Source organism: Dama dama, chromosome 8 (assembly GCF_033118175.1).
Source record: "Dama dama isolate Ldn47 chromosome 8, ASM3311817v1, whole genome shotgun sequence".
Lineage (NCBI taxonomy): Eukaryota > Metazoa > Chordata > Mammalia > Artiodactyla > Cervidae > Dama > Dama dama.
Window position 1 is genome coordinate 3,212,359 of NC_083688.1, and position 27,926 is coordinate 3,240,284.

Consider the following 27,926-nt stretch of genomic DNA (forward strand, 5'->3'; position numbering starts at 1 on the left):
GTCCTGGAGGCCTCACCCACCCAGGGCTGGGGCAGGGGCAGCCAAGCTTTCCGCTGCCGGCACGTTGAAAGCATGTCATTGAATGGCATGCCGCGCTCCCACAGGTGTCCGTGGTGGGCAGAACGGTGCCCCCTCCCCCACCGAGTTATGCGCTCAGAACCTGTGAGTGGGACCTGACTTGGACAAAGTGTCTTTGCAGAAGTAATGACATCACACACAGGTAATTGGACCAGGTGGCTCAGTGGCAAAGAATCTGCCTGCCAGTGCAGGAGACGCAGGAGATGTGGGTTCAATCCCTGGGTCAAGAAAACCCCCTGAAGGAGGAAACGGCAACCCACTCCAGTATTCTTGCCTGGAGAATTCCATGGACAGAGGAGCCTGGCAGGCTACAGTCCATGGGGTCACAGAGTCAGGCACGACTGAGCACGCACGTGCATGCACCTGAGACGAGGTCATCCTGGATTTGAGCAGGTAGCCCTAAAGTCACTGAAACTGTCCTTCGGGGAGGAGAGAAGACAAAAAGGAGAAGGTGACGAAGACGAGGCCTGGGCGCAGCGTCGCATCTACAGCTACAGGCCGGGGCACGGCCAGCACTGGAGGAGGTGAGGCTCCCCCAAGCCTTCGGAGGGAACGCGGTCCTGCCAACACCCCAACTGCAGAGTCCTCCCACCCCCTCCTCCCCCACTGTAGAACCCATATCAGGATTTCCCAGGCGGTCCAGGGGTTAACGGTCTGCCTGCCAACACAGAGGACACAGGTTTGATTCCTGTTCTGGGAAGATCCCACATGCCTCAGGGCAACTAAGCCCGTCTCCACAGCTACTGAGCCTGCTCTAGAGCCCGAGCCCTGCAACAAGAGAAGCCGCCACAGTGAGAAGCCCACGCACGTCAATGAAGCCGCAGCCAGAGAAAGCCCGCATGCAGTAATGAGGACCCAGCACGGCCAAAATCAATAAATAAGTAAAAAAACAAAAAACAACAACACACATCAGAAAACTAGGGCCAGTCCTGTAGGACTATCTCACATTCACTCTAGTTTACATACGGAAGAAATAAACAATTTTCCAAGTAACCATGTTTTCTTTTTCAAACTATTTTAAGCTTTTAACTAAGATCTGGGAACACAGTCACAAGACTTCAGGCCCCCGATGTGGAACCTTCAGCCTGGGGGACGGACTCAGGGAGGCTTTTCACCTGTAACAAGCCAGCCTTACCTTTCTCCTGAGCCATCTCCTGCAGACAGAAGTAGATGACTCTGGCTCCCAGGCTGAAGCCGATCAGGGTGACAGGCCGCCGGCCCTGGGGGAGAAGGGACATGGGTGTGCACAGCAGTTCCAGAAAAGCAGCCCTGACGACGGCGGCCCTTGCACACTTGTCAGCAGCGGCCTTGCACGTCATGCATCGTGGCTGTGCCGCTCCTGACCCCGGCCTCGGATGTCTCCACCAGGAGAGGCGTTTACGCAGGAGGGCCCCTGCTTGCAAACCGGCCTCCTCCAAGGCTGACAGGCAGTGTTTCACTGGGTTCATTCCGCTTTGTCTCAAACCATCACCCAGTCTCTCCTTCCCCGTCTACCTGCATGCAGCAAACGACCGCAGTGAAGGGGGGCCCTTCTGGAGCTGGGAAAGGGGGCGGGAGGTACCCCCGATGCGATGGAGAAGGCAGCAAAGGGTGACGTGGCAGGGGGAGAAAACTGTTCTGCTCCTGGATAGGAAAGCGGGGTGTGAAATGTTGGCCTTAAACTGGGAGAGGAGACAGGAGACTGCTACGTATAGAATGGAAGGCTAATGAGAACCTACTGTATAGCACTGGGGGTGGGGTGGGGCAGAAGTACATTCTGTTTGTAGGACATACATTAAGTTAACCTTAACAATGCATCGAGAATCCCTTGGACTGCAAGGAGATCCAACCAGTCCATCCTAAAGGAGATCAGTTCTGGGTGTTCACTGGAAGGACTGATACTGAAGCTGAAGCTCCCATACTTTGGCCACCTCATGCGAAGAGCTGAGGCCTGGCGTGCCGTGGTTCATGGGGTCGAAAAGAGTCGGACACGACTGAGTGACTGAACTGAACTGAACTGAACTGAAGAATGCATTCCAACATATGGTAGGTGCAGACAAGCGCTCTTTGAGTCTGCTTATACAAGGTGGGAGAGTCAGATTCACGGAGTCAGAGATCCAGGGGCCAGGGTGGGGGGCGGAGGGGAGGGGGGTGGGACTTAGTGTTTCATGGGGTCAGAGTTTCAGTCTAGGAAGGTGAAAAAGTCAGGAGCTGGATGATGGTGAGAGTTACACAACAGTGCTGAGTGCCTCTGAACTGCAGAGTTACATGTGGTTAAAGTGGTATGTTTCATATTATGTGACTTTTACCACAATAATAATAATAATAATAAAAAAACGTAAAAAGGGATTCCCCTGGTAAGGCTTCCCTGGTGGCTCAGATGGTAAAGAGTCTGCCTGCAGTGCGGGAGACCCGGGTTTGAACCCTGGGTCAGGAAGATCCCCTAGAGGAAGGGAATGGCAACCCACTTCAGTACTCTTGCCTGGGAAATTCCATGGACAGAGGAGCCCGGTGGGTTATGGTCCATGGGGTCCCCTGGTGGTCCAGGGGTTAAGCATCCTTTCCAATGCAGCGAGCATAGCTTTGACCCCTGGTTGGAGAACTAAGATCCCACATGTCTCAGAGCAACGAAGTCTGTGCAACGCGACTGCTGAGTCTGCGCACCACAACCAGAGTCTGCGTGCCACGATGAAGGATCCCACAGGATACAATGAAGACCCGAGGCAGCCAAATAACAAAAAAACACGTAAAGAAAAAAACAGGGGGCTCCAAGTTAGATGCACAGAGGAATTTTCTGACTAAAGAACTTGTAGAAAGGGAGACCTGGATAAGAAGGTCAGGAGAGGGGTGTGACTACAGGTTCTACATACATGGAAGCAGACAGCAGGAGCAAGTGAGTTTCATTGGACCAGCCGGCCTCAGCACTCTACGCCTTTCCCTTGTTTCTGGGCAAATATGTGCATCCAATCCTTGCTGCCCCACCTCCATTTACTTCCACCGAAGTCTCTCCACTGAATCATATTCCAGCCTCTGCGGTCAAGGCTGCCAGTCACTGCCCAAGAGCCACTTTCCCTTCACCCTTGGTAGCAAAACTCCTGAGTTTTTCTCGCCCCCTTTCCCCCATAGCTACCCAGCCCCAAAACTAAGTTTCCCCAACTTCCCTGTAGCCAGGGCTGGCCTCAGGACTGAGTCCTGGCCAAGGGATGCGACGGGCTTAGCTTCCCCGAGGTGTGTGGGATCTTCCTGGCCTTTCACTTGTACCTTCCTGCCTCTGACTGTCTGGAATGTGGATGGAACCCTGATGGTTTTACGTGGTATCTGGACCACCGGAGACATGCTCAGAGGGTAGCTCCGCAGACATCTTCGAAGGAAGAGCTGACCCTGACCTCACCTGCAGAGGCCTCTGACACTCAGTCCTCACCTGGTTACTTGTTAGAGAGGCATAGCCTGTAATTCTTACTGGCCCGTCCCATGATACACTTTTGCAGGGGGCAGACACACCATACATGATTCGGGACCTTCACTGCCCAACCAGGGATGGAACCTGGGCCCCCTGCAGTGGAAGCGCAGAGTCTTAAGCCAGGGCAGTCCTCCTAGGACACTTTTGTGACTTGAGCTGGAGGAGCAGTGCAGACCCTTTAAAGCCACCGAGCTATCCCCACGTGGGCTCATCTTAGGGATGACATCCGCCCACCAGTCAGCTCCCCCGCTCCCTCCCACCTCCGCTCCAGCCAGTCCCGGGTACCTGCTGCCGGGAGAGCAGAATGTGGGCCAGGTGCTTGCCGACCTCCGCCGATCGATGGAGGCACACGCCCCAGGGGTTGTCAATGACGTTGGCGACACTGAGGAGTGAGGCAGGCCAGGTCAGGGCAGCCACGATGCCTGGGGAGCAGGGGTACTGGTGATGAAGGCAGTCGGGGTGAGGGTCGGGGGGTCCTTCTGGGGAAGTGACTGGCTGGCTACTGGATGCCCGAGCGAACGCCTGCAGTCTCTAACTTGGGATCTGTAAGTTTGCCAAGTGCTGTCAAACGGCTCAATAGCACAGAAAAAAATGGAAGCTCACACATTTCTGACATGTGGACTAGATCTCTTAGGTTCAAACATCTGCCATGGGTGAGATTCCAGAGATGGCCCCAGTCCATCACGCCACCCTGAATCCCTCCCACTTTGCCCATAACCCCGCCCCCGCCCCCTGCCCGTCCACACCAGGCTCCATCACGTGACTTGCTTTGGCCAATGAGACGCTACTGGACGAGAGGCCTGAAATGGACTTGTGCCTTTGGTGCACTTCTCCTGGGGGTGTGGGCTAGCCTGTGACCCCAGGAGGGGAGGAGAGACGAATGGGGCAGAGCCCGGTCACCCTGGTCGCCCCAGACAATGCCACATCGGTGGGTGGCCAGCTGACACACAGATGCATGAGCAGGCCCAGCAAAGATCAGCCACAGGAAGCCGCAGCACTCCTGAGCCGCTGTGATGAATGACCGCTATTTTAGGTCACTGGGTTATGGGGTGGCTTGTTACATGGCCGCTACTAACTGATACACCAGGAGATAATGTGATTGGCTGTTTACCTACTTCCTCCCTATGAAGACCATAGTGACCATGTCACAGACAGGGTCACCGAGGGGCTGGCACAGTGCCTGACTCCCTGGGGGCCTCAGGCAGGCAAAGGCACAGAACCAGTGTGGGGCTTGGGAGTGGTGGGCATGCCGCTGGTGTGGGAGAGGGAGGCTCACCAGACAACACCGTGTACTTCAGGGCCTCCTGGGCCACCATGTTGGCAAGGCCGCTGAGGATGGTCTCCAGGGCGTTGCCGAGCTCCATCAGGTACTTGGCTTCCCAGGCCAGGCAGTACTGCTCGCGGCTGCGGGCCAGGGCAGCCCAGGGGGCGCTGAAGGTGCCTGGGGAGAGCGTGGGCAGGTGGGGTCTCTCCTGTCTGGGCTGGAGGGGGCCCCCACTTTCCCTGACAGGCAGGGACAGAGGCCCACTCACCCTTGTGGGGGAGACGGGAGGACCACCCCTGCCCACGGGCAGCAGTTGACAGCAGAGCAGGTGTGCTCCCAGATGGAGCACAGGGCTGCCCTGTGAGCGGGCGGGCTGGGGTGAGACCCAGTTCCTGCGTTCCTCAGCAAGGTCGTTGGTGACCTTGAGCACCGGGGGGCCCCCATCCCCGGCTGAGCCTCGCTCTGCGGAGCAGTCCAGTGGGGAGATCACTACTTATCTCCTTTCACTGAGTAGCTATAAGAATTAAGTATTCCAATGATGATGCTTGTAAAGGGCTCTTGCCTTGCTCTCTGCAGTAACTCTGGCATCAAGGGGCTGAGGGCCTACAAGAGGAACACACGGGCCACACGGGCTCGCTCCCTGAACCAGCTGCCTCGCGTTCACACCACCTGGGGAACGCTCTGCAAACTGCAGGCAGAGGGCTTTGAGGCCAGCTCTGCCATGAGCTCCCTGGCTCCCCCGGCTTTTCTGAGCCTGAATTTTCTCACCGAGGGACTGGAAATGGGAGGGTGATGAGAGCACCACGTGCCCAGCGCCAAGCAGGAGATAACAATGACGCTGGCATCCCTCCCCCCTTCTGGTCCTCCCTCGGCCTTGAGGGTAGCGGCCCCCTCCAGCAGGACACTCAGGGCCCCCGTAACCTGGCCCTTGCCTTCCTCCCAGCCTCACTGTTCATCATGTTACCCTTTGGAAACACAAGCTTTTGATTCCATTCCTTTGTTCTGTTTCATTCCTACACAGACAGTAACCGGGGACCTAGACTACGCCAGGCCTGGAGCCTGACCCTGAGGATACAGACCCTGATCACTGCAGGAAATGTGCAGTGAGCAGGTACCAAGTGCTGGGCAGCTCTGCACTGAGGGTTTTCTCATGGAACTCTCTGATTTAATCCTCGACGTAGCTTGGGAAATGGAGCCCCACAATTACAGGGGATAATTTTATATTATTTTACAATGCAGGAGACTGAGCCACCCAGATAAGCCCTCAGCCCAGGGAGGGAGAGGACTGTGCAAACCTCACGGAGTCACTGGTTTGTGGGCCATGGGAGCACGGAAGAGCCCTGTGCATCTCTGCCTGTGGCCCAAGTGACCTTCCATCCTTATTTTTCTATGAGCTTCCAGCTCGCTTGCCTTATCTCCAGGGAATCTCCTCTGGCCCTCTGATGGGTCTCACACACCCTGCGCTTTCCTGCCCTGAGTTCTCATCATGGTCTATGATTATCCATTTATTTTTGCCTCATCTGGTGTCTGTCTCTCCCGCAGCCCGTCTGCCAAGCACTCGATTCGCAAAGTTTCACGAAAGCAGGATGAATGAAAGAAGGGAGGAGGCAGCTTCCCACTGCCTCCGGGTTCCAGCTCAGCCAGGTGTCTCGACCTGCCCAACCCAAAGCCCTCGTCCCTACCTGGGGGGGCTCTGCTGACAAAGACCCCTGCGGGGCTGCTCCCCCTCTCTGCAGGGACCCAGGCAGAGCTCTGCAGCAGCTCAGGGATTAACTGTCTCTAGTTACGGAGGAGAAGGAGGCCAGCCCTAGGAGAGGATGTGGGCAGATTGTGTGCGTGTGTGCATGCATGTGTCTGTGCGTGTATATACATGTATGCATGTGTGTACATGTATCACACAACAGTATGTACATGTAGGCATGTAAGTGTGTTCATGCGTGTGGACATGTATTTGCGCACACATGTGTGCATGTATGTGCAAACATGTATGTGCATGCACATGTGTGTACCTGTGCGTAAATATGTGCACGTGTATGTGTCTGCGCATGTATATACATGTATGCATGCACACATGTGTGTACATGTATTACACAACAGTGTGTACATGTAGGTGTGTAAGCGTGTACACGTGTGCAGGCATGTATTTGTGCACACGTATGTGCATGCACATGTGTGTGAATATGTGCATGCGCGCGCATATGTGTGTGTGCATGTGTGTGCGTGGTGGGCTGTGATGCTGGCCCAGGCTTTGGACCCAGCTGGGCAGCTTGCTGGTCCCAAGGCTCGCAGCAGGGCACACTGCCTTTCTGAGCCTTGGGTTCTGCAGGTGTCAGAATGGAAAGCGGGCATCTGACAAACGAGGGTCATGGGGATCACATGATAGGCTGCGTGAAAGCATTATGTAAACCATAAAGCGCTCTCCTGCATTCTCTCACCCTGTGGCCAAGAACATGGGCCACAGAGCCAGACAGAAAGCGGGTGAGCCATGCCTTAGTCCTGGACTAGCAAGGCCACTCTGGGCAGCCCTCATCAGCCTCGGTTTCCTCATCTGTAAAATGGGGGTGCTAATGATGCCCATCTTTGTGGCTTGACATGAGGGCCTACGTGAGCCAATGTGTGCAGAATGCCTGGCTCAGCGGCGAGCTACTAGGCCATTACCCTGATTACACACAATCCTGTTTAACAAAGGGGCAGACCTAGGAAACCCTGTTTGTTCCCATCACAGGCAGAAGCAAGCCTGTGAGGATATGAGACTTCCTTCCTGGCGTCAAGGAGGCAGGTGATATTTCCCTCCAGAACTTCGTCTATCTAGTTCGGCTGCATTTCTTATAACCGCCCCCTCTGCCGGGTTGCATACTGCACGAGGCTGCTGCAGGACAGCACTGAAGACAATCTCCTCCCCTCCACCCGCCCCAGATGAGCTTGACTTTGACCTGGAGCCAACTCACCCAGGGGGTAAAACCATAAAAGATTTGCTTTTCACATTGGTGAGAGCTGCAAATTCCTTCCCTTAGACTCTTCGTCCTTCCTTCCTATCGTGGTCTTTCCGTGGCACAGACAGGACCATGAAACAAACGAAGAGGAGCCCGTGAACCCTGGGTCGGGAGGCCCGGGGTGGAATCCTGGGTGCCACCTGCCTGCCATGTGACCCCTCTAGGTTTCCTCTTCATCCAGATCAGGGAAAGAAAAGCTCTGCCTCAGAGGGTCATGGGAGGTAATGAACATCAGGCTCCTGGCGAGTGGGTGAAGTGCCTGACTCAGGGCGCTAGGTGTGCCAATGCCAGAGGCTGCCGTGCAAGGACTGGCCGGGGTGAGCCTCACCAGTGAGACTCTGGGGCCCAGGAAAGCCTCTCAACAGAGCCTGGGCATTTTCTCGCCTGCTTCCTGCTATGTCATTCAGAAGAACTGTGGCTTCCCCCCTGGGAACCCACCAGGCTCTGAGTGTATCTGGTTGGGATGCTCCAACCTCCCGGGCCCACCCTGCTCGCTCCCTGGATGACAAACTGTTTGTCGAGCCTCACATGAGCATCTGCAACAGTGAGCCAGCAGGAAGCAGACCTTGGACTTTTACTCCTCAGGGCCACCCTGGCTGGAAGTCCCCCAGATCACACATGTTCAAATTACAGCAGCAAAGGGAAATAAGTAATGCTTGTGGAATGTCACTAAAAACCTCCTACAGGTTACCTTGTTTGATCTTTGTGAGTACCCTCAAAGGCAAGGATAATCTGCTTTGCCTCGTAAATGAAACAGGCAAGGCACAGACAGGTTAAGTAAATGGCCTGAGGTCACACAGCCAAGATATACTGATTTCTCACTTACATGCTAAAAGTCCTCTGTTAACCTCCATTTGTTCCGAGGAGAAGTCCAAACTCCCGGCCACAGCTCACAGGCTCCTGCGTGATTTGCCCCCACCCAAACTCCTGTCTTCCAGCCCCCTGCTCTAGCCATCCTGTGCTTCTTTTACACCACCAGGCCTCTCGACACGCTGCCCTTTCACTTGGTATTCATTGTTTTCTTTCTTTACCTCGCCAATTCCCAGCTAGTCCCTAGCCTAAAAAGTTACCTCTAGTGACTTTTCCCTCCCTCCCCAGAACACTCTGTGCTCCCCTATTGTGCCACGCACAATAATTCTCTGCTCAGTCATCTGTCTCCTGCCTTGGACCACATGTTCCCTGGGAGCAGAGGCCATGACTGCTGCTCACCACCAAACTCCTAGGGCCTGGCTCAGCGTCTGGCAGAGTGTGCTCTGTGAAGCCTGCTGAAAGGATGGACTGATGGGTGGATGTGTGCGTGGACGGATGGATAAATGAATGGATGGATGGGTAGATGGATGATGGATGATGGATGGATGGATAGACGGATTGATGGATGGATGGATGGAGAGATGGATGATGGATGTGGATGGGTGGGTAGATAGATGGGTGGATGGTTATATGGATGATGGATGAATGGATAGATAGATGAATGGATGGATGGATGACGGATGGGTAGATGGATGGATGGATAGATGGCCAGATGGATGTGGATGGGTGGGTAGACAAACAGATGATGGATGGATGGGAAGACTATGGGATGAAGTTATCTCACCACTCTGAGCTTCAGTCTCCTCCCCTGAAAAATGGGACTCTCCTACCCTCCCCCGCCAGAGACACACACTGGCCCACAGCAGCAGACCCAGCTCAGCCAGCACCCGCCCACTCCGCATCCTTCTCTGCCCCCGGTCCTCACGGTATTTTCCGGATGCCAGCCATCCCGTGATGGCGATGGTGATGTGCAGCTGCCTGCCTTCCGTCAGGGGCAGAAACGCGAACTCCTCAATGGCCCCAACACGCTTCTTCATCTTGTATCCTAAAGACCCAGGTACAAAAATGAGGATGGGGGTGACTGGGGACCCTGGGGAATGCTGGTCAGCGTGGCTCCGTGTACTCACACACTCACACCCTGCTCCTCAACAACCATCTCATTTTTGAACTCATTAATGATGCCATGATTGTCCCTAATTACAGATGAGAGTATGAGGCTTCCAAAGGCTGGTGAGCCCCCAAGTGGCAGAGCTGAGGTTGAAACTCAGAGCCCAAGTTTATAAACAACTGCTCTGTCCTGATTCAGTGGGTACTATATCTTTTTCCTGCCCATGGACTTCAGGAGTGGAGTGCACCCATCTTAGTAATAGTGGTGTGAGCTGACCAAGATTTTTTATTTTAAGATTTTTTAAAATGTAGACCATCTTTAAAGTCTTTATTGAACTTGTTACCACACTGCTTCTGTTTTATTAAGGTGTTTTTGGCCACAAGGCACATGGGATCTTCACTCCTGGACCAGGCATCAAACCCTTACCCCCTGCATTGGAAGGCAAAGTTCTTAACCACTGGACCACCAGGGAAGTTCCCATAACCAAGATTCTTAATGTGGGAAGCTACAGGCCACCTGGGGAGAGGAACAGGAAACTGTGTGATGAGGGGCCTGCTGACACATGTGACTTGGAAAGACTCCCTCCCTGCCCCCGCCCAGGTGATGCTGGTGGATGAAAAGTAGCCATGTGTCTCTTACACGGGGAAGGTCCAGCACCTCTGAGGCAGCCCGCCTGGAAACTTCCTGGATGGCAACAAGAGGTCCCGGACGACCCTCCCTACAGAGTCTACGCTGGGGGCAGTTTCCCAACCTCGGCCTTTCCCCTGACCTGTGCGGAAGCCTGACGCAAGTTCTGGAACTCAGAGAAGAGGAAAGCCACATCCTCTTCCTCCTCCTCCGTCTCCCAGGGAGTCCCCCTGGTGAGAATCTGGGCATGTCCCTTACGGGGCTGGGCCACCCGGGCCGCAGACCCCTCACAGCCGCCGTTCCTCTGGAGCCTTACCTGTCAGGCCGGCTCCAGCTGCGCCGAACAGCGAGGTCATGATGGCGATGCCGGCTGCTGAGCCCAGAGCCGCGGCCCCGGCGCTGCCGATGATGGTGGCGGCCCCAGCTGCGACGAGAGGAGCGGCCAGGCCCCCAGTGACGCCTGCAAGGACAGCCGCCCGTACGGGGGAGATGGGGGCGTGAACGCATGGCCTCCCGACATACACGTGAACACACTGCCTCTGCAAGCGGCAGGGAGGCAGCCCCCCCGGCTGATCCCCCTTGTAGTGGACACCAAGAGAAGGGATGCGGGGGAAGGCCTAGCGGTGCCGCCGAAGCACAGGATGGCTCGAGCAGGCGGCTGGGAGGCAGTGGTGTGCGGGGGACCCAGACCACACAGGAGCGCGTGAGCTGCGGCAAGCAGTCTGCGTTTCTCCCCAGAGCGAGTGGGAGAGGACAGAGGACTTTTAACACGCAAGAGAGCAAGCAGTCCATCGTGACTGTGCGCCCTCCAGCCCGTTTCTACCCTCGCCGGCCCGGCCACGTGTCACCAGCCCATCTTACCAATCGCAGTCCCGCCTCCCACGGTCGCCAGGCCTATCAGCAGGTAGCGCTTCCACTTCCTCCTGTTCTCCTTCTTCTTCCGGGATGCCTCGGCCGTCCTGCGGGACAAGAGGTTGCTCTCTAGGGCCAGTCGTGCCTGGGCAACATTGACACCACCCCTCCTCCTCAGCCCCCCAAACTAACATCCGTGCCGCGGGCTCTATCACGCAGAGCGAGGCACCAAGGTTACCCCAGGCCCATCCATCATCGACGGTCTTAAAAAGCTGAAAAGGTTCTAAAAACCCAGTATGTGGGATATGCTACTTACCGAGTCGATCCGTCCTAACAGGGTTGCAATTTGAATAATGAAAAGACAAAGAAGTAATAACAATGACAGCAAAAGAAACACAAAGGTATCTTTACACAGATGGACTCGGGACGAGTACCAGATAGTTACGGACTCCATCACCTCACTCTTCCCTTCCCCACCCCACACTCTGCCATCTGCGCCTATCTCCCTCTGTGATGTTTGGAAAGCAATTTCCCTTGAGAATAACCCTTTCAGACATGGGTTAGAGAAATGTCTGTGCTGAAGACCTTGGCTTTGGGGCAACAGCTAGAACCATCTGGACTTGAAATTTGAATGCGACAAAACGTAGCAAAAGGGAAGCAGTGATGGAAACTGGGGTCAGGTGACTCCTGAGAATCCTTCCCACCTCGAAGGCCAACTTTCCTGTCTGACGTTGGGCCCGCAGTGCTTTGGGGCAATAGGGAGCAGGACGGGAGACGGGAGTGGGGGGTGGGTGCAGAGATTACCAGGGTGAACTCTGAACTGAACCTGGAGTTTGGACAACAACTCAGTGTTGGAGCAATGGCAGATGACGGTGATAATGAAAGAAGGGTTAATATTTACCGAGGACTTTTAACATGACTGCCACTGTGCTTTGCACTTCGAATGGCTTATCTTATCCCAGAAGCAGTTTTCCTCTTTATTGTCCGCGTATCACAGACGAGCTAGGGGATAAGCGTCCCCGGCTTCTGAGTGGCAGTGGGGATCAGCTCAGGGAACGTCTGGCAAACAGCCGGACAGCTGGCCCTGCATGTGGGGACCCAAACGGAGGCTGCTCCCATGAAGCTCCATCTCCCAAAATTCAGTCCGCCCTTTCTACAAAAGGGGGATAAGAATGTCTCCCGCCTGAAGCTGTTGGTTTGTAAAGATTTTTAAATTCACTGAGGAATTTAAGTCTCCTGCTAAGTCTCCTCCTGCTCTGTCCTGAGACCAGCAACACTGTTGACCAAGATCACTCTGTCATCCTGGGACCCAGAACCAAGACAGTATGGACTACATTTAATTTAATTCATGCCTTCGATCGATAGACTTTTATGGAGTGTGGACAGCGGGCGGATACTTCTGTGTGTTGGCAAACAGGCTCACGCGGTCCTCAATCAGAACTGTTTCCTTCCCACCTCATGCCTCTTGAACCACGTGTACTAGCAACACAGTTCATCCTCCAGTTAGCGAGGAGAAGTGGGGTTTGAGATGGGCATTCAGAGACCTGCTGTGCATTTTGGTTATCAGCCCGCTCACCTCAACCAACTGTCCCCTAAGCTCCTCCTGGGGGTACAGCCCAGCTCTTCTCGGTTGCTTCACTACTGAGCGGAAACCAGTTCTCCATGACTGAAACGCGTGCCCCCAGATGCTCGGGAAGAGGCTGAGCTGCACGCGTCGACCATCACACGATGGTGATGAAGGGCCTGGGTTCTGCAGTCAGGTTTCAAACCCTGCACACTAGGCCTGGAGCCTCCCACTGCTGTGGTGGGCCATCACTGCTCTCCAGATGTTTGGTGAAGCCCTGCGCTGGTCCCCTCTAAGGAAAAATGATCCTTCTCTGCCCTGCTGGGCTGAGTGGCCCCATGACCCGCTTCAGCCAGTAGGGGGAAGGGCTCTGTGCCACTTCCTGCTAAGTCCCCTTCTGCTCTGCCCCGAGACCAGCAACACTGTTGACCAAGATCACTCTGTCATCCTGGGACCAGGTCAGTGTGGACTAAAGCCACAGCTGACCTGAAAGAAATGCACCTCTTTCTTGCTGTAAGCCATTGACACACGGAGGTCATTTGTTATTGCAGCAAAACCTAGCCTATCCTGACGGACAGAGCCACTTACTAACCTCGGGATTAGGTACAAATAACTCATCCTGTCTGAGTTTCCTCATTCATGAAGAGGGGATAATAATAGCCCTGAATTCCCAGGGGTATTGGGGGGGCTAAAGGAGAGAGTCCACACACGGTAACTGGTAAGCTGTAGTGATTCAGTGTGTTTATTGCTCTCATCGTTCTTTCCACGGTTACGATACTTTCCTCAACATAGGCTGGAGATATACTTTGGCCCTGAACTGCTGGCACCATCTGGGGCAAATGGGAAGGCTGGAAATGAGTTGCTTTCAGCAGAGTTCAAGGCCTGAGGAGGAATTCCAGCTGCTGGGAGAACATACAAGAGGAACACTAAGGGGTCACGAGCAGCTGGCTCTGCAGACCGACCAGCAGTATCTGGTTCAACAATTGCTGCCTGGGAAACACTCTGCAAACTGGGGGCAGAAAGGTTTCAGCCCTGCTCTGCCAGGAGCTCACCAGCTCACCCGATTTTTCTGAGCTTCAGTTTTCTCACTTTGGGACTGGAAATGATGATAGCCCCAGAAGGTGACCAACGTCAAGCAGGAGGATAATATAACCGTGACCGTCTGCCCGTTTCTCCCTCCCTCCTAGCTCCTCCTCTGCCTTGAGGATGGGGTCACCTCTCCAGCAGGACACTCAGGCCCCCTGTGACCTGCCCCTGCCCTCCTCACAGCCTCAGGGTTCATCAATTCACTTTACCCTCCAGAAACACTAAACTGCCTGCAGGCACACCTCCTAAGCCTCGGTCCTGCGTTCCTGCTGCCCCTTGGCTGCCAAGGACCTTCTCACCTTTCTTTGTCTGGATAAACACATTACTCACCGTCCCAGAGTCGTCTCCTCCAGGAAGCCTGCCCTGAGCCTCAAGGTTGCCTAACTGCTCCTACTCCAAACTTTCCTAACCCTCTGTACTGTATTAGTCTGGAATTCTAGACCATTGATTTTCAAAGGGTAGGTTCTGGATCAACCACATCAGATCCCCAGTGGGGAGTTGTTAAAAGCACTACTTCCTGGGTGAGGGAACTACTTGCAACAAGCTCTCTGGTTATCTCAAGTTTGAGAATCACAGGGGTGAACCTTCAGGACACAGATCAAACCTTTCCTGCACTCCACCCTCAGTGGCTGGCCCTGGGACTGGCACCAGGATGGGGCTCAGAAGATGCTCCTCGGAAAGAAAGATTTGGAGGTGAACATCTCACTGCAGTGATCTATTCCCCCGCTCATCATCCATGTCTATGAAAACCAGAGGGCACATACATTTTGGCTAAATAAAATATTTAGCCAGAGTTCAGGCCACTCACCATCAAGAATGAAACTTCCGGGATATTAGAACAAATCCCAGGGAGGTGCCTGCCTGACTGAATTTAAACAAGAGGAGATACTGGCTGTGAGTCACATCTACTATGCTCCCATGCTGGGAAGTGAGAATTCAGAGCACGACATTAAATCCAAACAAAGCCTTGTTCCTATTCCTGACTTTGCCTGCTAGTGAGGTGCCATGGCCATCTGTGCCATCACAGAGCCACTGGCCACACTCACGACCTGGGATGCCAGAAGTGACCTTGAGCTGGAATTCAGGCCAGCCTCCCAAAGACAGAAGCGAAAGTTGCTCAGTTGTGTCCGACTCTTTGCAACCCCATGGACATGGAATTCTCCAGGCCAGAATACTGGAGTGGGTGGCCTTTCCCTTCTCCAGGGGATCTTCCCAACCCAGGGATCGAACCCAGGTCTCCTGCATTGCTGGTGGATTCTTTACCAACTGAGCTGTCAGAAGCTGAAGCCAAAAGTGCAGATTGGGGCTAAATCCCAGGCTGAAGTCACAGCTACCTTGTGAGGAGCAGACAACCACACTGCTCATCTCACGGCCCCACAGAGAAATTTCCCTCATGGCCAGCTTATCTCCCGTGAGAGGGGGTTCCTTCCCCTTTTCTGTCCTTATCGTCACCCTTCTCGTTTTTTTCCCAGAATTATTTCTTTATGACCGCACTGGGTCTTCATTGCTGCGAGCGGGCTTTCTCTAGTTTCGGAGAGCGGGGGGCTACTCTCCAGATGCGGGGCGCAGCTTCTCACTGCAGCGGCTTCCCTTGCTGCGGACCCCAGGTGCGAGCTTCTAGGGGCACTGGCTTCAGTAGCTGCGCGGTACTTGCGGCTCTCGGGCCCTGGAGCGGGCTGAGTGAGGCACACGGGCTAAGTGAGGCACATGGGCTTAGCTGCTCCGCAGCACATGGAATCTTCCCACACCGAGGACAGAACCCGTGACCGCTACGTTGGCAGGTGGATTCTTATCCAACGTACCACCAGGGAAGTCCACCCTTTTCTTTTTTTTTTTTTAATTACTTTCTCCAGTCAACAGAGAGGGGGTGCTTATCTCTGGGGAGTCTAGAGATACATTCCGAGTAAAAGCTCAGAAAGCCCATAGAAGAATGATCTTTGCTGGCTTCTTCAGAACTAAGGAGGAAACTGGGGGTACCCAGCCACGCCCGGAGGGGATGCAGTGAGTGACGTTCAGACTGGGTAAGGAAGCTGAATCGGACGGTGTCTCCGATCACCTGGGCACCCTGGGCGAGTGATGTCACTCTCTGACCTTCTGTTCCTTCCTCTGCCAAAGCCTCAGGGGACTGCAGCGAAAATCCAACGAGCCGGTATCTTGTGCCGGCATCTAGAGAGCACTCAGTAAAGGTCAGATGTGGACCACGTTACTATGATGGGCTCGGCATCAACCTCCAGCCTGGCATTCACTGTTTACTACGTGCCAGGGACTGTTCCAAGCTTTTGATAAGAATGAATTAATTTAACCCTCTGGACACAGCCCTATGACGGAGATACGATCACTCTCCCTGTGCTAGAGACGAAGACACTCAGGCACAGAGAAGTGAAGTTGCCCAACCAGGAGGGGTGGCTCAGACGGCCGCAGGGCTCAGACAGGCCCCTAGAACAGAGAGGCATGACATCGCACCCTGAACCCCAGCTGCAAAGGATCGCCCCTGGGTGCCAAGAAGCTCACCTTGCAGAAACACAAAACCTCAGGGGTAAAAGACACCTACATGCAATTCGATCCTCTTCTTGGAAAGGTGAAAACACGGGTGCTGATGCCAGAGAGGGAAAGCAGTGGGCCCAGGGCCAGAAAGACTCAGCAGCAGAGTCAAACAGAGAACCAGGCTGCTTGGCTGACCAGTCCCTGGGCTTTCCCTGGGTCCCAGATTCTTTCTGAGACCACAGATGGAAACTAGAGGTCACCAAAGTCCCTAAAATTTAGTTTCAAAAATGACACCTGTGGAGTATTTCCCCAAGAAGGTGGCCCCACACTGACATAACAGCAATGTTGCTGCTCAGTCTCCAAGTTGTGTCTGACTCTTTGCGACCCCACAGACTGCAGCACGCCAGGCCTCCCTGTCCTTCACCATCTCCCAGAGCTTGCTCAAACTCATGTCTATTGAATCGGTGATGCCATCCAACCATCTCATCCGCTGTCATCCCCTTCTCCTCCCGCCCTCAATCGTTCCCAGCATCAGGGTCTTTTGCAGTGAGTCGGCTCTTCGTATCAGGTAGCCAAAGGACTGGAGCTTCAGCTTCAGCATCTGTCCTTCCAATGAATATTCAGAGTTGATTTCCTTAAGGATGGACTGGTTTGATCTCCTTGCTGTCCAGGGGACTCTCAAGAGTCTTCTTCAGCACAGTTCGAAAGCATCAATTCTTTTGGTATGGTAACAAATGCTGATATTTATCAACTAGTAACTTTGTGCAGAGCTTCCCAGGCCAATGCAGGAGATGTACGAGACATGGGTTCACTCGCTGGGTCATGAAGATCCCCTGGAGGAAGAGGGCATGGCAACCCCCTCTAGTGTTCTTGCCAGGAGAATCCCTATGGACAGAGGAGCCTGGCAGGCTATAGTCTGTGGGGTCACAAAGAGTCAGACACGACTTGGCAACTGAACACACACACACACAACTCTGCAAGGCCTGCTCGAAACACTGTACATGAGGAAACTTCACTTAAGCCCCACACGAACCCTTTGAAGAGGGTGCTATTATTATCCCTATTTGCATGTGAGGAAACTGAGGCTCAGAGAAATTAACTTGCCTAGGATCACATGGCTGGTAAGTGGCAGAGGTGGGCTGTTTCACAGCTCCTGATCTGGCATGACTGGTATTCTCGGAACAGAACCTCTGGGTAATACGCTTCTTTCTGACAACAGATTTCCAAACAATCCTTAAGAGTTTCTTTCATTTCAAGACATACTTGAAATGGTACAAATGTCCAACATATCCAAAGGTTCTGGGCAGCCCTTGTGACTATGGTCACTGGCCTGGGTCCAGGTCTTTCTTTACTGACACAGCTCTGGGAGTCAAAACAAGGCTATTTTGGGGTTATTTCAACAGATTAACTTTCCTTCTTTCTCAAGGAAACAACCCCCTCCCTTTGCCCTACAAACCCGGGGCAGGGGCAGGGCAGATCCAGTTCTGAGCTTGGCTTCAAAGCTAAATTCTCAGCTGGGTTGAACTGGCATAGTCTGGCTGCTCAAAGAAAGCCTTCGTGGCTGAACAAAACTCAAGGCTGGGAGATGTGCCTGGCTGCAAGGAGCACGCAGTTAGGCTGTGACTGGGACTGATCTATTACTCTGGGATCAGATCCTGCGTAGGGTGTTTGACAAAGAGCTGAGCTCTGGCCAAGTTTGCCAGGAAAATTTCCCTCAACACACACCTGACCATTCAGAGAGCAAAGCCCATCAGCCTTGGCAGGCATGGGGGCGTGTGGGGAAGGTAAGGACTCCTGGGTTTGGAACCCTTGCCGTGTGCCAGCCCTGAGCCAAGCACTTGATATTAGTTGTGTGTGTTTTCCACAAGGACCCTAGGAGGGTGTTATTCTCATTCCTATTCTGCAGATAAGAATATTACGGCTTAGAGAAAGGGGGGCCACCTGTCCAAGGTCAAAAAATAAACAGGTGTCAGAAGCCCGGCCACTCTGACCCCCGGACAAGGCGCCATAAGAACTGACGCGGTGGGCTGTCAGGGCCACAGGCTGTTAAAGGCACAGACTCAGGGCTCTGAGTGATCATCCGCTCGATCCCCCTGTCCTACAAACGAGGGTGGAGGCCAGAGAGGGCAAGTGACGTGCTAAGGTCACCAGCAAGTCTGGGCTGCACCGGGATTCTCCATTCAGGGCCTCTCAATGGGTGGACATCTCAGAAGTCCACTGGAGTGGAAATCCGAGATTCCAGATGGGCGGGAGGAGGGGCAAACTGGACTCTGCTATCTCAGAAGTGGAAGGCCTCTATTCCCGACAGGCGGGGCCAGGGCCACCGGGCTCCCTTACTCAGAGTCCTCCTCTTTGGTTTCCTTCAGGCTCTCGAGGAAGGTCTCTTCCAGGAGGTCCAGCTCCTCCAAGGGCGCTCGGAGGAGGGAGGCCATGTGGCAGATGAGGACGCGGGCCCGAGCATCGTAGTGTCCTCGAGAGAGACAGAAAGAGTAGGGGGTCAGTTCAGCTCCCAAGCACAGAGATGTTCACCGCAGTACGATGGATGACACCCAAACCCGAGACATGTCCCAGACGCAGGGCCCCCCGACAGCTGGTCCATTTAACAGAAGCACAGCTTCTGGGGCAGAGCAGTGTGTAACTATTACAAATGTGAACCAGAAGCAAGGTGGCATTTTTCACTGGCCAAATTAGCAAAGATCAAATGTTCACGTCCCAAAGCTGTTTAAGGAGGTGATGTCATGATTAAAACCAAATCCCATTCCACACTGACTGCAAGGCGCCTGGCCCACTCCACGATCTCACCTTCTAGAATGTTCCTGCTACAGGGCCTTTGCTCTTGAGCTGTTTCCACCACTTGGGAGGCTTGTTCCCCTGATCTTGTGGGTCTCCTTCTCCTCCTTCAAGTCTCTGTCCCAATGCCTCCTCAGAGTGGCCTTCCTGACCCCAACACACATCACTCTACCCCTCAGCCTTGTATATCGTTCCACACAGAGCTTGCCCAAGTCTGACATCATTTACTTTTGTTTTGTCTCTCCCCGTGAAGTATAAAGCCTGTATGTATAAACCTGTGTGTTCTCTAGTCCTTAGGAGAGCACCCGACGTAAAGAATAAATGTTCAGTTAATGACCCAGGTAGGGGTCATTCGCCTTCGCTCAGGTGGAAGTAGAAATTGTGAGAGTCATCTCACAAAGTTTCAAGCAGAGGACCCGGGGCCCAGGAGGAGCCCTCCACGAATACCGCAGAACCAGCCCCCTCTGCTGGGCGTCTGCAATGCTGCGTGGAGCTCTGCAGTCCTCCCCGGAACGAGGGGCCTCAGAGCGAGCTGCGGTCTGGCAGCACTAGTCCCATTGCCCTCAGCTGCCTCCCTGGATGCAGATCTGGCTGCATGCTGGGAAACAGCAGGTCACGTCTTGGGGTTACTGATCAGCTGATGTTCCAAGAATAAGGGAGCTCCCTGCTCCCTCCTAGGATCACAGACCATTGAACGTAGCTCATAACAGAGCTGTGGAAATTAATAAGCCTTGGCCACGGTGATTAATTGCTGGTGATGATAATCAGCCATTAATTCATATTCCACTGGTCAAGGCTGCTGTGATTCAGTCTCTGGAATATAAACTGCCAGGTGCCAGGTGATTAAAAGCTTCCAAGGTATTCTTGAGCAAGGGACTCTGGAATGTCAGCCTCGTGGAAAGGTCATATCAAGGACCTTGACAGCCAGACTGCTGGACTTGGAGCTGAGTTTCTACTTCAGGCAGGTGGTGAGTGGTGGGGGGGCGGGGGCGGTGGGCAGGAATCCCGGGCTACCCAGGACAACTTGCCAGGCAACTAACTGACTCCTTAAGGGCCAACCCATCCTGTCTCAATAAAGAGCCCAACCTGGGGCTCAGGCCAAAAGCCTGGGCATCATTCTTGATTTTTCTTGTTGCCCTTCCCCTGACACCCAGGCTACCAGCTAATACTGACAGCCGCCCCTCCAAAACGTACCCCGAGTCTGAGCGCAGCGCCCCATCTCTGCTGTCATGGCCACCGGGACAGCCACCTCACTTTCACCCTTGTCCCCACACTCTACTTGCCACATAGAGCTTGAAAGATAAAAGTCACAAATGTGGGAGGTTCTCTTTCCCGACTTGAAACTCCACAATGCACTTGGAATAAAATCCACATTTTTTCCCCCATGGTCTGCAAGGCTGTACACCATCTGACCCCTTCCTACCACCCTCTCCCACCTCACTTTCTACTGGTCCCTATTTCACGCACCAGGGTTTGTCCCACCAAGAAGACAAGCTCATTCCTGCCCCAGGGCCTTTGCACTTGTTCTAACTAGCAAACCCCTGGTCTCAGAAGGTCTGGGGCACTCATGACTGGAAGCAGCAGTATGATGAAGACTCCTTCTCCTGCGACCTCTGCAGGGACGGAAACCAGCATCCATGGTACTCCTGAAAATGCCGGGTGCCACCCGACAGGCTTGCAGTCGTGACTGCTAATCCTCCCAGTTGTGAAATTAAGAGACACCTGCTCCTTGGAAGAAAAGCTACGACACATGTAGACAGCATATTAAAAAGTAGAGACATTACTTTGCCAACAAAGGTCTGTCTAGTCAAAGCAAGGGTTTTTCCAGTAGTCATGTATGGATGTGAGAGTTGGACCATAAAGAAAGCTGAGCACCAAAGAATTGATGCTTTTGAACTGTGGTGTTGGAGAAGACTCTTGAGAGTCCCTTGGACTGCAAGGAGATCCAACCAGTCCATCCTAAAGGAAATCAGTCCTGAATATTCATTGGAAGGACTGAGGCAGAAGCTGAAGCCCCAATACTTTGTCCACCTGATGTGAAGAACTGACTCCTTGGAAAAGACCCTGATGCTGGGAAAAGTCTGAAGGCAAAAGGGGAAGTGGGTGGTAGAGGAAGAGATGGTTGGATGGCATCACCGACTCAATGGACATGAATCTGAGCAAACTCCAGGAGATAGTGAAGGACAGGGAAGCCTGGCATGCTGCAGTCCATGGGGTTGCAGAGTCAGAAGTAACTTAGCAACTCAACAATACCATGCCAGGCATAGCCCAAGGCTATGGGCCACAGGCACACATACATATGACCCTGCACCCAGGCAGTCTATTCTCTGGAAAATCTTGGAGGGGGACATGAACTCTGCCCTGAGCCGAGCCGGAGTAACACCAGCCTTCAGCTGCTGGGCAGCCCCAGTGCCCACCCCAGTCTCCACCCTTGGAGTCCAGCTGGTCCCTCTGGCCTAGGAGGAGCAAGGGACAAGTCCAAAGTCACCCAGAGTGTCTGGACAGACCCAGGGTTAGAACTCACACCCCTGGGCTCCTTCTCTCACCCTTATCTCAACAGAGAAGCTACTGTACTTTGAACTTCACCGTCTAACACCGTGCTGTGCACTAAAGGGTGAACAGCACCCATGCAGCGTGGCACTCAATGCCAGGTGCACCCCAGGCACCATGATAAGCCCCACCTTCCCTGCATAGCCACAGGTGCCTCCTTGGGGGTACAACCCCCACCGCCAAGCATTGAACCAGCCCCTGCTCCCAGCATGGCTGGCTCTGAGTTCGGGAGCTGGAGTGACCAGCCTGGGGTTGACCTTGCCTCCCCGTGGAGAGCAGCGGCATCCCAGACCTTTGGGAAGAGACCACTGCCAAGCCCTTCCCTTGGAGGCGGGGTGGCGCTGCCCTCAAGACCAAAGGAAAGGAACTCAGGCAGTTGCCACACAGGCTGGCATTTGAAGGTTCATCTGATTACCTTTAGAGCTAAACGGCTTCAGACAAGTTTCTTGACCTCTCTGAGCCTCAGTTTCCTCATCTGTACCATGGGGGCAAGACTATCTTTTTAGTCTGGCTTTTGTTGAGACGCAATGAGAAGACACATGTGATGAACCTGGCCAGCACCTAGGATGCAGTAAGTGGTCAAGTGTGAAAGCGAAAGTGTTAGTTGCTCAGTCATGTCGGACTCTCCGTGGCCCCACAGATTGTAACCCACCATGCTCCTCTGTCCGTGGGGTTTTCCAGGCCAAGAACACTGGAGTGGGTTGCCATTCCCTTCTCCAGGGGATCTTCCCGACCCAGGGATCGAACCAAGGTCTCCTCAACTGCAGGAGGATTCTTCACTGTCTGAGCCACGACGTGGCTCTATAAATTAGTCCTCAGATAAAGGTGGCTGGAAAGTGAAAGTGTTCATCACTTCATCTTGTTCAGGTCTTTGCCACCCCACGGACTGTGGTCAAGAAGGGGTGGCTGACAGTACCCTTTTCATGATAAATCGTCGTGTTTCCTAGATCCTTAGATGCTAGGAAGCAAGGACTGCTGGGGTGAGGCTGTGAGCTGCTGAGTCAGCCTGGGGACCTGTCTCACCACTCCCTTAGGGTCCGAGGTCACTCTCAGGCCACGTTCACACAACCACTTACCCAGCCCACCGCACTGCCATCCCTCGATGGACCAATTTTTCTTTTTCTTCTTTTCGCTGTGCTGTGTGGCTCGAGGGGTCTTAGTTCTCCAACCAGGGATTGAACCTGGGTCCCAGCAGTGAAAGCGCTGAGTCCTAACCACTTAACTGCCAGGGAACTCCCCCAACTCTTCTCTTCTTGTTTTCTATTTATTTATTTACTTGGGCTGAGTCTTAGCTGTGGCATCCGGCATATAGGATCGCGTTTCCTTGATCAGGGATCGAACCCAGTCCCCCTACATTGGGAGTGTGGATTCCTTGCCACTGGACCACCACGGAAGGCCTCCCCCTAACTTTTCTAATTGTACATGTTACATAGCATTCGGAATATCAATACCCAGTTTCACCCTCGGTGAATTTTTTTCATACAAAGAAACCACACCTACCTCCAGTCTCATGCCCCCCGGGCCCCCACACTGGGTGCTGGGCTGAGTTTCAAGTCAGGGTGTTCACACTGGTGGGGAGAGCGTGGCTGGAGGGTGGGGCTTCTAAGATGCACCCTGACTCAGGGCAGGACTTGACCTCAGATGGTTCCGGGTATGACTCCTGCCTATTCTCGGCTCGTTCTGGGGGGACAGTGAAGGACGCTTGGCAACAAATGTAGTTCAAGGCCAGTGGTCGTGGGAGCTGAGGGGGCTCTTCTGAGACCTTCCTCCAGCTCCACCTTCTTAGATGCCGGCCTGTCTGGCCGCTCCTCCGGACCCTGCCACATGGGGTGCTCGCTCTTGATTCTGGCCTCATCGAATCCCCTTAAAGGCAGCTGTAAGGACGAGGGCTCTATCATTTCATCCTCTCATGGGAAGGAGAACACCAGTCAAGAGTGCATGCTGGGGATCTTCCCTGGTGGGTCCAGTGGTTAAGACTCCAAGCTTCTACTGCCGGGGGCATGGGTTTGATCCCGGGTTGGGGAACTAAGATCCCACATGCTGCATGGCCAAAGATAGGAGTAGACTCTGGAACCACAATGCCTGGCTTCAACTCCTGCCCTCCTTCTCCCCAGCGGTGTGTCCTCAGGCAGCAGATTTCCCTTTCTGGGCCGCCGCGGCCTCGTCAGCACAATGAGGGGGCAGGGGGCAGCAGCATCTACCTCCCAGTGCGGTTGAGGGGTTGAAATAAATTATAAAGCGCTCTGCTCAGGGCTGGCCCACAGTAGGCACTCCATGAGCATTGGCCCTGGGGAGAATTCCTCCCGGCGCCCAGCAGACGGCTTGGCACGCACAGTGGGGCTCAGTTCTTAGTGGCTGAACGGGTGAATCAGTTCAATACTGATAACAAGCTTGCCGAATCTTGAGAATCCTGACGGAGACCCTGGCCACCAGGTGATAATGTGTGCATTCCAACACGATCGAAGACGACCTCTCAGGCTTTTCTGATTCATCGGCGAGGTCAGCTTTGCAGTTCAGTCATAAAGACAGGGTCAGAAAGCGGAGCTGAGTTTACAGTGAAGGTGGTTCTGTCTCCCGCGGCTGCACCTCCTTGGGTCCCAGCGCCCGGAGCTAACGCTATCTTCGGATTCAGGGTACAGAGGGCGAGAACCATGATTCAGCTATGTCTCTGGCTCATAATTCACCATGAGACTCGCTGCCTTAAATGGAATTTGAAACTTATTTTGAAATTTCACCTCTGGTTACCTAACCTCCTGAGCCTAATTTCCTCTCAATGGCGATAACAGTTATCTATTCTAGCAGTTGATCTAAGGATTATATATTATACAATGCAGTCATTCACCATCTGTGTGCATGACCCAGGAGAGCAACCGGGTAACTTTTATCTGTTTGTTTATTTGTGTAGGCTGCATCGCACCTTAGTTGCGGCATTCAGGGTCTCTGAGGCATCACGTGGCCTCTCTAGCTGCTGGGTGTGGGCTCAGTTGCCCTGCAGCATGTGGGATCTTAGTTCCCAGACTAGGGATTGAACCCACGAGTCATGCATTGCAAGGCAGGTTCTTAACCACTGGACCACCAGGGAAGTTCCTAGCTCACTTATAAAGACCACCACCTACTAGTAAACCAGCCCCACCTGGCCACCTGTGGGTCCTGGACCAATGGTTCTCCACCGGGGACGATTCTGCGCCCCACCCCCCACCCCCACCCCAAGAACATCTGGTAAAGTATGGAAACATTTCTGGTTGTTCCAAGTCAGGGAGTGCTATTGGTGTCCTGTGAGAAGAGGCCAGGGATGTGGCTAAACCTCCCACAAGACACAGCGGGGCCCACAACAAAGATTTATCCAGTCCCCAATGTCTGCAGTGCCACCACTGTGAAAACTCGGCTTAGTGAGCTCAGATTCACTTTAACCTTCAACACATAGAAGGCTTATTCTTCCAGCCAGGTGGGCCAGAGGCTTCGTGGGTTGTTACTGGGTGAGGAGAAGAAAATGGTTAGTGTGCAAAGAAATTCCACCCTACTGCTGCCAAGACAGCGTCGTTCCATGACTAAGATCCCAACATCGTCAGTAAAGGTCAACCTTCCAGGAAGTTCTGAGACGTGCAGCTTTTCGTGTTGATTTCTTGGGCTGATTCTGTGACTAATCACCCTGCCTCACACCCAGAGAGAAACGCAGCCACACAGACAGACAGCTTTCTTCTGTGCTGTCTGTCCTACCCCCTCAGTCTCTGCAGAAAAAGATGGCTTAACCCTACAGTTCAGACAAACCACCTTGCTAGTGTCTAAGCTTGTGGTCTAAGGAAAGACCATCCATTCTTCCTTCTATCCATCCATTCTACTATCCCTCCATCCAGCCAACAAACACTAAATGCCCACCATCTGTCCATCAGCATTGCAGACGCTGGGAAACAACGGTGAAGAAGCCAGACAACAGCCCTACCGTCATGGCGCTTACGAGAAAGGCCTTGAACAACTGGCCCAACTATGACACTGACCTTCTCCTTATAAGATCCTTGACTGTGTTCTTAGGACCAAAGACAGTTTTGTTTTGCTTTGAAGTAGCACTGAGCTCTCGCCTCTTTGTATTTGAAATTAAAGTTCAGAGAAGTTAGGTGACTTGACATCACAAGTGACTTGGAGACAGGATGAGAGTCCAGGTTGCCCGGTTCCCAGGAGTTTCCCATTTCCCCACGACCACCACGGCCCTGCAGCACTCAGGGCCCGCGTCCTGTGTGCCCCTCTGTTCTCAGCACTTGACCTGGGTTATTCCACTCAATCCTCATCACCGCCCTATGAGGGAAAGAGTACTGTGGTTCCCATCCGATGCCCAAGGAAACTGAGGCAGAGACACTCAGCAACTTGCCAATGAATTTAACACCAGGCAGGCAGACCCCCCAACGCTCCCAGGTCTTGGTCCTTCAGCTCAGTTCAGTCGCTCAGTCGGGTCCGACTCTTTGCAACCCATGGACCGCAGCACGCCAGGCTTCCCTGTCCATCACCAACTCCTGGAGCTTGCTCAAACTCATTTCCATGGAGTCGGTGATGCCATCCAGCCACCTCATCCTCTGTCGTCTTGGTCCTTGGTTCTTCATTAATAAGGACAGAGCTGGGCATGACAACAGTAGCCACCACCACCCTGGGCGTCATTTTCTCAACCACAGGCTTCCGCTTTACCCTGACGGCACTTTGCCGACAATGTGCTGTTTTATTTGTTGGTTTTCTGTTTGTTTTTTACAAATTGAAGGTCTATGGCAACCCTGCATCCAGTGTCTATCAGTGCCAATTTTTTCCAACAGTATTTTAAAATTAAAGTTTGTCCATTGGATTTTTTCAGTTCAGTTCAGTCGCTCAGTTGTGTCCGACTCTTTGTGACCCCATTTTAGACATGGTGTTATTACACACTTAATAGGCTACAGTATAGTGTAAATATAACTTTTAGATGCACCAAGAAACCACAAGTAGTCATGTGACTTGCTTCATTGTGGCGGCTGGAGCTGAACCTGCCATCTCTCTGAGGCCCACCTGTGTCTGATGAGGGCCATCTGGATGGTTTGAGGGGCTACCTACCTCTGCCTTCTGGGGAACTTTTGAGCTCTTCCACCTGCTCCCATGGGGAGTCCTGGTGTGTCACTGACCCTGCTCCTATTTGTAGACGCCAGCATCTGGAGGGGCTTTGAGACAAACCAAAGGCACCCCTCAGATGCTGTCAGAGACTGGTATGCTTTAGACATGCGTGCTCAGTTGCTGAGTCATCTCTGACTCTTTGTGACCCCATGGACCTCTCTGTCCACGGAATTTTCCAGGCAAGAATACTGGAGTGGGTTGCCATTTCCTCCCCCAGGGGACCTTCCCAACTCAGGGATTGAATCTGCATCTCCTGAGTCTCCTGCCTTGGCAAGCAGGTTCTCTACCACTGCACCACCTGGGAAGCCGGCATAGACATGAGGGATTATTATATTCCTGTGGGGATGCCTCTGCATGCCTCCAACTCCTAGGGGTAAAATCTGAGAAGGTTTTTGTTAACAGCACTTATTTTAGAATCTCGGCTCTGCCACTTAACAGCTTAGGCCAGTGACTTTACCTCTCTGAGCCTCAGTTCGCTCATCCGTGAAGTGGGAATGTCTACATGAAAGGATGGTGATGAGGGTACTGTGAAACAATGTTTGACAAGGACCAGGTACAGTCACCAGCATGAACAGGTGCTTAGCAAGTGGTGGTTACTCTCAAGAGAAATTTAAAAGGCAATGCCAGTCTGAAACTACAATACTTTGGCCATCTGATGCAAAGAACTGACTCATTTGAATAGACCCTGATGCTGGGAAAGATTGAGGGCAGGAGGAGAAGGGGATGACAGAGGATGAGATGGTTGGATGGCATCACCGACTCGATGGACATCAGTCTGAGTAAACTCTGGGAGTTGGTGATGGACAGGGAGGCCCAGCGTGCTGCAGTCCATGGGGTCACAAAGAGTCGGACACGACTGAGCGACTGAACTGAACTGAGCTGAATGCCAGTTTAGAGGCTGCCTACGAGAACGCCCTGGGAGGGCCTGAAGTACCAGATGACAATAGTACAGACAGGCCACTTCAAACCCACGCTAACTATTCTGTGAGAGCCCGGCCAAAGTCACCCACAGCAAAGGGCGGTGAGGTAAGGTGTCCTGGGTGCTCACGGGTGCTCAGAAGGGCTGTGATTGGCAGGTGCAGGCAGGTGGCGGGCTAAGATACACATGGGTCTGGGAGACGGAAGGGAGAGTTCGGCACACACAGGAGCTGCTTCCC

At 53.4% G+C, this 27,926-nt stretch overlaps 1 protein-coding gene across 4 annotated transcripts in view; it reads right to left on the minus strand.

Annotated features, from left to right (window-relative positions):
• The window catches only part of TMCO4 (transmembrane and coiled-coil domains 4), a 112,199-nt gene that overhangs the window by 44,072 nt on the left and 40,201 nt on the right, over nucleotides 1-27,926 (minus strand). For all 4 annotated transcript variants that reach the window (XM_061148061.1, XM_061148059.1, XM_061148062.1 and 1 more), the window contains 7 exons: nucleotides 18,643-18,775; nucleotides 11,181-11,278; nucleotides 10,636-10,779; nucleotides 9,510-9,629; nucleotides 4,794-4,958; nucleotides 3,803-3,939; nucleotides 1,214-1,298 (listed from right to left, as the gene is read on the minus strand). In XM_061148061.1, coding sequence (XP_061004044.1) covers nucleotides 1,214-1,298; nucleotides 3,803-3,939; nucleotides 4,794-4,958; nucleotides 9,510-9,629; nucleotides 10,636-10,779; nucleotides 11,181-11,278; nucleotides 18,643-18,775 — 882 coding nt within the window. The remainder of the gene's footprint in view (nucleotides 1-1,213; nucleotides 1,299-3,802; nucleotides 3,940-4,793; nucleotides 4,959-9,509; nucleotides 9,630-10,635; nucleotides 10,780-11,180; nucleotides 11,279-18,642; nucleotides 18,776-27,926) is intronic.